The sequence below is a fragment of the Podarcis liolepis genome (assembly GCF_965112155.1).
Source record: "Podarcis liolepis genome assembly, chromosome: 5".
Classification (NCBI taxonomy): Eukaryota; Metazoa; Chordata; class Lepidosauria; order Squamata; family Lacertidae; genus Podarcis; species Podarcis liolepis.
In genome coordinates this window covers 94458229-94467569 of record NC_139556.1, presented here as the reverse complement: position 1 = coordinate 94467569, position 9341 = coordinate 94458229, and the positions used below count along the sequence as shown (strand labels likewise).

General features: G+C 42.3%; 1 protein-coding gene across 3 annotated transcripts; it reads left to right on the top strand.

Moving 5' to 3' along the window:
- The first annotated feature begins 369 nt into the window (after window positions 1-369).
- EIF4A2 (eukaryotic translation initiation factor 4A2) lies at window positions 370-8842 on the top strand. Of its 3 annotated transcripts, none has more exons than XR_014526439.1 (12): window positions 370-487; window positions 2488-2530; window positions 2611-2743; window positions 2990-3129; window positions 4573-4741; window positions 4968-5077; window positions 5335-5478; window positions 5797-5934; window positions 6329-6418; window positions 6652-6731; window positions 7295-7395; window positions 8038-8842. XR_014526439.1 is itself a non-coding variant. In XM_083504459.1 (11 exons), the coding sequence occupies exons 1-11, from the start codon at window positions 459-461 to the stop codon at window positions 8180-8182; spliced, it is 1221 nt and encodes a 406-aa protein (XP_083360585.1). In that variant the 5' UTR covers window positions 370-458; the 3' UTR covers window positions 8183-8842. The 3 variants fall into 3 exon arrangements, 1 of the variants encoding a protein (XP_083360585.1); XR_014526440.1 differs by having other exon boundaries at window positions 7295-7399; XM_083504459.1 differs by lacking the exon at window positions 7295-7395.
- The last annotated feature ends 499 nt before the right edge of the window (window positions 8843-9341 follow it).

Here is a 9341-nt window from a genome sequence, read left to right as displayed (position 1 = left end):
CTTCCCCTCCGGGGCAGGGGCGAACTCGGAAACCCCGTTTACAAGACTCGGGGTGGCGGGAGGAGGGGGAGGGGGGAAAAGCGGGACGCAGTCGGCCTCCTCAACTGCTGCAATATCCCTCCGCGACTCACAGCGTAAAGTAGTTCCACGCAAGGTCTCGCCTTTTTCCGGCTTGAAAAAGCCAGAATCCTCGTTAGTCTTCATTAATGGGGGTTGGGGAAAACATACAAAGCAACCGGTCCTTCTCTGGACCAGCACGTGGGAGGAAATGGCTGGTTCTGTGGTGGGCTTGCTCTTGCTCTCCCTCCCCCCCGCCCACGCCGTGCCGCAAGTTGCTGTCCATATCCCTCCGCAGCAAGAGGAAGGGGGAGTAAAAGTAGTCCCGGCCAACGGGAAGGCTATATAAAGCCGGCGCAGCGGAGGCGCTGCCTTTTCAGTTGAGCGGTGGTTATTGGAACATGTCAGGCGGCTCCGCGGATTACGGCAGGTAAAGTGTGGCGCGCGGGGAAAGGGAGGCGCGGCCCTGCCTGCCAAGGGCGGCGTCGGGCTATTTAAGGCTCGAAGCGGAGGCGTCGAGAGTGACGGGAGAAGCGCTTTCGAGGGCCGTGACGTTGGACAAGCGGGGCGGCGAGAGGGACGCGCCATGGTCGCCGCGCTGCCTTTCAAGGCCGCTGCGGCTGCTGCCCTCTTCGCCCTCCCCTCGCCCCGTGATCGAGGCCCCGCTCTTAAAACGTCTTGATAGACATCTGCCTCCCTTTCACGAGGCGACGCGGCCGCTTTTCCCCGCTCCCCTCTGTAAATGCCTCGAATGGTACAGCCCGAAACGGCTGGTTCCCCCCCCCCCCTTATCGCTTTCATGATGGGTGCCCTTTCCCCGAGTCCTAGCTGAGCCGCATCGGGGGACGGGCCTCTCCCCCCCCTTTTTTGATGGAGGCCGCATGGTTTCGTCCAAGCGGCGGCCGAGGAAGGCTGCCTCCCCGAGCGCGCCTGCTTCGGAAGATTCCATTTTCACTCTATCGAAAGGGGGGGGCAGGGTCGGGAGGGGTGCGGCTCGCAAGCTGTTCTCGTCCGTCGGCGGCCTCGCCAGTCCCCGGCGTGTCCTCGACTTGCGCAGTCGAGGCTCCGGGGCGGGATTCTCGCGAGATTTCGGCGAGAGGGCTGAGCACGGGAAGGACGGGGACAGGAATGCACGGGTTGAGAGCGGGTCGCGCTGCTGATAACGCGGCACGTGCCCTGCCTTCATTATTCTTAGCGCCCCCTCTTAGCACTCCGCTTTGCAGGCATTGTAAGGTGCGGAAGCTGCTTGTCAAAACCAGCTTTCCTTACATTGCAACCTGTGCTGACTGAAGATAAATGGAGAAGCCTCTCTTCCACGTGTAGGCCAGGGTCTCCCTTTAACGCGAAAATGCCCCCCCCCCAAAAAAAGATCCCTCCTTAATGCAATGCATATTGCTGATGTGAAATTTCCATAGAAAAGGACTTTAACTTACTATAGCCGGGACTGTAGGTGGGGGGTGATCTGGATCTGCTCAACCTAAAATGGCGGAGACAAACTGTTTGCAACGGTGAAGCAACCTCTGAGCATTTTTTTGAGGTAGCAGATAACATGTGAGAAGTAGACTGCAATCTGCTTCTAGCTTTCTTTGAAAAACAAAAACACCTACCAATTTTCCTTAGTTTATAAATGACTTTGTATTCCTGATGGTGGCCTGTATGCAGCACGTGCTGTGTGTGGCCATGTGATTTCCATGCCAGCATCATACCACACAAACATTTCAGTTCTTAGTACAACTGGTGTTTGATTCTGGTCTAAATAGAAATTGATAAATTATCACGAAGACTTAAATGTATTAAGTCTTTAGTGTATATTGGTGGAGCTCACCACCTTGTGGAAAAGTAGGTTGAGTGAAGACTTGCCAAGTTAGTCTTGGGTCTAAAAATTTCCATTTCACAGTACACCAAGTACATTTCTGACAAAGCAATAAATGTGGGTGCTCATCCTGAATTCTGAGAGTGCATTTAATCTGGGTCTTACCATTTTATGCTTACAAAATATACATACTGAAGGGTTTGGAAAATGAACAAAACCAAATCCCTGATTCTTTTGAAATGGCATTCCTTGTGTTTCCTTTTATTTTCTGTTTTTTTGTTCTAAGTGTAACTGGAAATTTCAATTTAAAAAAGAGGGGGGGAAATGGCATTCCTTGATTTAAGGATGATTTTTAAAAATACTTTGAGTACAGTGAGCAGTTCAATAATGGTGATATTCAAATACGTTGCTTAGAGTAAACCAATTTAAATTATTGGCCCTCATTTAGTCACCAATTTGTTTATCTGTTCTAAATAAAGGCAGCTGTAACATTGTTGGTAGATGTGCTCTGGAGTAATTCATCACAGTGTTTGTATCAGTATTTAATTGGCTGCATCCATAGAAGTTAGAAACTTACTGGTTTGGCTGACAGCTTTGGCTTTTTTTTTTTTAAACAGAGACCATGGCCCAGAGGGAATGGACCCCGATGGCGTCATTGAGGTTAGTATTTCATTGATAGTGCCTTTAAAATGTCATTAGGGATGACGAGTGAAGTAAAACATTTTTTTTTTCTTTTGCAGAGCAACTGGAATGAAATTGTTGACAATTTTGATGATATGAACTTAAAAGAATCCCTCCTCAGGGGCATTTATGCATATGGTTTTGAGAAACCTTCAGCTATTCAGCAGCGTGCTATTATTCCATGCATCAAAGGTAAGCTAGTAGTAATGTGCTTATTATTGGTAGGTCCTAAGTACTGTTCTTTGGCTTGAGTTCCCAGCCTTGGGGTGGAAGTAAAACACATCTTTCCTTGTAAAGTGAGATGATGGTATACCATCTTTCGGGACTGACCTGAAATGGAGATAATTTGTAACTGCTGATCACTTGAAAAGGAAATAACAGTTAAGCTGAATCCTTGATGTGTTGTGTGGGAGCAGTAAATATCTATCCTTTTTTTAGGGTATGATGTGATTGCTCAAGCTCAGTCAGGTACTGGCAAGACAGCCACATTTGCTATTTCCATCCTGCAACAGTTGGAGATTGATCTCAAGGAGACCCAAGCACTAGTATTGGCCCCAACCAGAGAACTGGCTCAACAGGTATTGATAGTGTAGTTAAAAGCTGCTTACATGTTGCATAGGTTTCAGGTTTCACAACTGTAGGACAGTTAACATTCCTTGCAGGGTGACTTCTTGTCTCTGGGTTATAAAAATGGAAACAGGCCTCTGTCCCACTGACTTTTCTCCTTTAAATACGTGGAGAGAAGTCAGCTGGGACAATGGGCCTCTGAAGTTGTGATGAAGTTGGGTAACAGCTGTGTAGGAGTGATGAAGGGGCATATCCACAAGTCTCCATTATATTAAAACATTTTAATCTGAATTTTAAGCCTTCGTAAAATAATAATAATAAGGGCACTCTTAAAAAATGCATGCAGTTGTGCAACATGGAAACTGCAGTGCGCATGTGATCAGTTGATTTTTCTCTGTATGTATGTAATTTGTACTGTGTGTGCTTCAGTCTCTTAAATCTTCTGTTTTGAACAGCTTTTTGTGGCACTACACACTTCCATTAAATTCTAGTTCTTCTGAATAGAACATTCAATATTGCAATAAATGTTTAAGACCAACATAGAGCTTCTGGAGAATTTTATAGTTTGACTGAGTGCATAACAACTTAAAAATATTTGAAACAATTGTCCAAGTGACTTAGGGGGAGGGGGAGGGGGGTGGGACCTATGCATTTGCTATTAATACAGTTCAACAAGAAGATCCTAGTGAACTTTTGAGTTGAATTTTACATCATTTCTTGTGGAGGACAGCAGCATATTAGAAATGAAATTGAGCATTGACAGCAATCCAGAACTTGCTTCAGGGAAGGAAAGGAGACTAGGATGGGTTGACACAGCATCAGTTACTTTTCAGTTTAGATTATTTTGCCTAAGTTAAACTGCTTTAAATATAGCATTGTCAAGAAAGCTATCTATAACTGGTAATTTGCAGTTCTTAAGTGGATATACCAAGCTGTTTGATAAACGATAGGTGGACATTTGTAAAGAACCTGCCAAGTTTTCACCTCTAATCTCTGAGGGTCATTTATTTAAATGTTACCATAAAGTTGTACTGTAAGTTGTACACTGAAGCAATGTGGCCCAGGTAGATCCTAGTATTAAAAGACACTACAATGCTTCTGCATGTGTGGTGACTGGTAGCTATTTTCTGTTCCGATGTGCAACCAAAACTAATCTGCAGTTCTACATTGGGAGTACTTTATATCGCTTTGCAAAACCAAGGCTCCCCTCAGTGTAGAAGAACAAATACTTCTCTGTAGTAAACTACCTGACTGAGGACAGCTGCAGATGTATTACATTTCTTTTGGAGATAACGTTTGTGGATAGGAAAGGCATTGCAAGCTGCATGTAAAATAATCAAGTACAAGTTGCATGTGTCAGTCACTGCAGACAGTATCGATTCATTGGGAAGCTGTGGCTGGTGAATAAGTGGAGCACTGCTTAATAACATTCTAATTGAGACATATTATTTCAGATCCAAAAAGTTATTCTGGCTCTTGGCGATTATATGGGTGCAACTTGTCATGCTTGCATTGGTGGCACAAATGTACGCAATGAGATGCAGAAGCTGCAAGCAGAAGCTCCCCATATTGTGGTGGGAACTCCAGGACGTGTGTTCGACATGTTAAACAGGCGTTATCTGTGTAAGTAGTGAAGTACTAATTAAACTCTTAGTGGGAATGTGTTTGAACAAGCAGTGACTAAAATATCTTAATAGGTGTTCTATTCAACTGAATAGGCAGAAGTTCCAGATGTAGGAATGTGCAAGATTGGTGGTTTAGCATTGATTTTTCCTGCTGAAGATGAAATCAAAAGCGTAGTTTAAAAGAACCCTTATAATGCTTCCAAAATGTTTCCTTTTCGTTCTAGCGCCTAAATGGATCAAAATGTTTGTATTGGATGAAGCAGATGAAATGTTGAGCCGGGGATTTAAGGATCAAATCTATGAAATTTTTCAGAAATTGAGCACAAACATTCAGGTAAAAGCAATATCGCAATAACAATGGCCATTAAATTTGGCTGCATTGTACTAGTGCAGGTAAAGTTACAATGTAGCTGTGTAGTGCTGTATTGTCGTTCCCCCTGCACAAAGCAAAATTGTTTCTTTTCTATCCTTGTCTGTTTTGATTCCATGGCAGACAGGGACGCTTGGTTTCATACATTATCTCCTCATTGACCAGCTTCTTGAGCAATTTTAGAGCAAACCACTTAAAAGAAACACTCCTTTCCTGTTCAGGTTGTGTTGCTGTCTGCCACTATGCCAATGGATGTGCTGGAAGTGACCAAAAAGTTTATGAGAGATCCTATTCGTATTCTTGTGAAGAAAGAGGAATTGACCCTTGAGGGTATTAAACAATTCTACATTAATGTGGAGAGAGAGGTAAGGGGAAAGTTTAATAATCTTGAAGGCACTTCTTGTACAAGCACTGTGCTAAAACCACAGAAGCTGGGGTTACGCCTTGGCTTCTGTAGTAATGCTAGTACGGTACACACAAGAAGAAGAACAAATGCACTGGATCAGTAAAAGACTTGGGTGGACCTCTTTCTTAATGTCCAGTGTCCTAGTCTGGAGTTTTGGTGCAACACTACTTAATGTCTAGAAATACGAGTCACCTTTAAGATTCTACTTCGGAGTTTTATGTGTACCTCATGCAACTCTCTTCCTTGTGTGTACATGACAATTACCTTAACTTTACAGGAATGGAAGCTTGATACTCTCTGTGATTTGTATGAAACCCTGACCATTACGCAGGCCGTTATTTTCCTTAACACAAGGAGGAAAGTAGATTGGCTTACAGAGAAAATGCATGCACGAGACTTCACTGTTTCTGCTCTGGTAAGTGTTGATACTGAAGATGCATTGCATGCTATAGTAATTGAGAAGCAAATACTAAGGCGCAGTGTCATGGGAAGTGGCATTCCTAGTCCTAATGGCATGGTATTGCATACTTGAGTGGTGAAATTTGAGCACTGGAAGAGACTTCTAGACCCCTTGGAAGCAAGGTTCCTCTCTTGCTTAACTCCATTCTCAGAGGTTTAAACCTGCTACAGTCTTCATCCCCTCTGTATTTTCCCGTATACCTGCTTACTGCAGATAAGAAATGTACCTGTTACCAGAGGAATAGTTTAGCAAAGTTTTGAATATTTTATATTTAAAAGGCCATAAGTTAAAATGGAGAAGTCTTTGGATACTTAAAAAGTTGGTTAACGAGCTTTCTTTATCCATACAGCATGGTGACATGGACCAGAAGGAGCGAGATGTTATCATGAGAGAGTTTAGGTCAGGTTCAAGCCGTGTCTTGATCACTACTGATTTATTGGTAAGTATCCATGGTCCCTGCCTTTTGTGCGAACCTACCCAAAGCTGTTTTGTTTGGTGCAGGTTCTTGTAACCTGAGCTACTCAAGCTGTTGGAAGAGTAAAGACCATGCTCCACTATGGACTTGCATTATTGTAGTTCATCACTATAACATGGTCAACAAAGCTATAAGTATACTGTGACCCTGGGGGAAGTTTCTTTGTGTTTATAGTAATTTATTGCTTGGGTTTGTAGGCTCGTGGCATTGACGTGCAGCAAGTATCGTTGGTTATAAATTACGATCTGCCGACCAATCGTGAGAACTACATTCACAGGTCAGTTGACTTTCCACTCAGTTTCCATTCCAAAGCTTCTTCAGAATCTGCACACCCTGAATACTTGTCTTGCTTTCTTGCATCATATACTACAGTGTGTGTGTACGTGCACATAGTGTTGTGAGGATGGGAGGGGCAGAGCTTCTTTGTTAGCCAATGAAACAAAACAGTGGGAAAACTTGTTTGTATTGGAACCTCAGCAATTAATTATTGGTTTTCGGGATAGAGCTGCTGAATTAATGTTGAGTCTGCAAAAGTTCTTTAAAGAACTATTACTGTTGTATTGTGATTAGGAAAGCAGAGGTTTATGTTGTTTCCAAAGTTGCTATTAGTTTTCCTTCCTAGAAGTAAGTGCCTCTTTCAGCTTGTTCTGTTGCTTTATTGGAAGTTTCTTTGTGCCAATACCTTCACTGCTGCTCTTTGGTTCTTACAGTGGGATTCTTTCTCTGGTGTATCTTCTAATAGCTTTCAGTTTATCTCCCTAAGCTTAGCTATCTATCATAGTGGCTTTGTCCCCTAAACAAAGTAAATTGTACCTTGTTACTTGATGTAAAAAAATACAGGAGTCGCTAGCCCAGTTGATGACGGGATGGTGCTCAGAAGCGACGTTGGCGTAATTTAGGACGTGGATTCGTAAGCGGCACACTGTTTCAATAAAGAGCGAGTTGGTATTTATATACTTTTCTTTTGTAATGATTGTTGTGAGCTATGTTTTGTCTTAAAAGCTCTTAATACCTTGGTCAGGTGAAAGCAGAAGTTGTGGGTTTTGTTTTTAACCTATATATCTCCAGTGTGCCCTGTAAATGATACTGAAAAAACTGGTGGTTCTGCAAAAAGTGGTGGTAAGTTTTCCCACTGAATAAATTTGTGTCTTTGAGGAAGTAAATGTAATGTTTGGCTTCAAGGGATTTGGATTTGGAAAATTTTGGTTAAAAAAAAGGTTTGTAATTTGTAGGCTGACATCAAGCTCTGTCCATGTTTAAAAGCCGATAGTGAGCTTATAACTTGCCTGAGTTATGCAGAAGGGGGGTGGGGGTGGGGGAGGTTAAGTTTTGCTGGGTATAACGTGGCTTGTCTGTGCTGCCAAAACCTTTCTTTAGTTGGTATCTGCCAGTACTCGAGTAAAATAAATCTTGCATATGCTTTCGGCGCAAAAGAATAACGGTGCTATAGTACAGCGCAACAATGTGTGACAACATTAATCTGCCAGTGAGTACCACGTAAAACAATTTTTGCCCCTGGAAACAGGCTATTTAAAATGAGTTTAAAAGTAGCTTCTTCATACTCTTTTCCCTGTTCTGTGCAGGATTGGCCGCGGTGGTCGTTTTGGCAGGAAAGGTGTGGCTATAAACTTTGTCACTGAGGAGGACAAGCGGATCCTTCGGGATATTGAGACTTTCTACAATACTACAGTGGAGGAAATGCCAATGAATGTGGCTGACCTCATTTAATCCCTGGGATTGAGATGTTTTTGGAATGCAGTGCTCGCTGTTGCTGACTAGGCGATCCACAACGGGCATTGTGCTTCTTTCTTGGGAGATATATTGAATCTTGTCTCAATGCTCATTACGGATCAGAAATACAGATTTTTGATAAGCGAAACGACATTTTGTCGTGAGCTTTTGTGGGGAGAGCCTTTGGCTTTCTCCTCTTTAGGGTTTTAGACTGTTGGGGTTGGGTGGAAAGTCATGGGGTCTGTAAATTTTTTCTTTATTAGAAAATTATTTCCTAGTTCTATAGAAGTGGTTGTGCTAGATGTTCTTTTTCATTTAATTATTTACTTATGGACTAAAAGGTATAAGTGCTGCATAAAATCAGCCAATTATGTTAAACTGGCATACCTACTTTTATTGTATATTATAGTTCTATAATAGACTAAATTGGCCTTTCAAAACGACTAATCTTTTATAATAGCATTAAAAATGCATTTTTGTTTGCTATGTATTTATTGAATAAAGTATTTAATTAGTGTTAAGTGTGATCTGGACCCTGTTGCTAAACCCCAGCAAGCAATCATTACTATTGTCTTAGTTAGGGTTAAACCCATTAAAATTGCCATTTGCACATGTCTTAATGAAGTTTGAATGTTCAATAAAATGCTTATATATTCACTTGACTGAGCTGCAGGTTTCTTTGGATAAGTGCCTATAGTCTTGCATTAGATGCACCAATATTTCATTCTACCCTTGGGAAACTATCATATTTACTCAACTCTAATGTGCCAGAGTGTGTTTTTACCTAAATTGATGCGTTAAGCTTTTGCTCAGTGGTGATAGGCCTTTATAATCTGGTTTTGGCGTATGGGTGCTGTGTCATTCATTAGATCAACAATAAATCTCTTGTTTCTTCTTCAGCCCAGGACTGTTGCGTCCTTTCCGGCTATATGACTTGCGCTTAGACTCACAGAAAAACTTTAGTCTGACATTACAAATCAAATAAAAATAAATGATTCCAGCTTGCAGAAAAAGAAAAAAAACTGGCAACCCAAAGGAACATAAATCAAAACTGGCCTCTGTCAGTGGTATAATTTCACAGAATTATCTGCTGACACTTAGACTAGGAATGAATAAGCCTTTCTAAATACTGGAGCAGGTAGATTTCCTGAGGAAG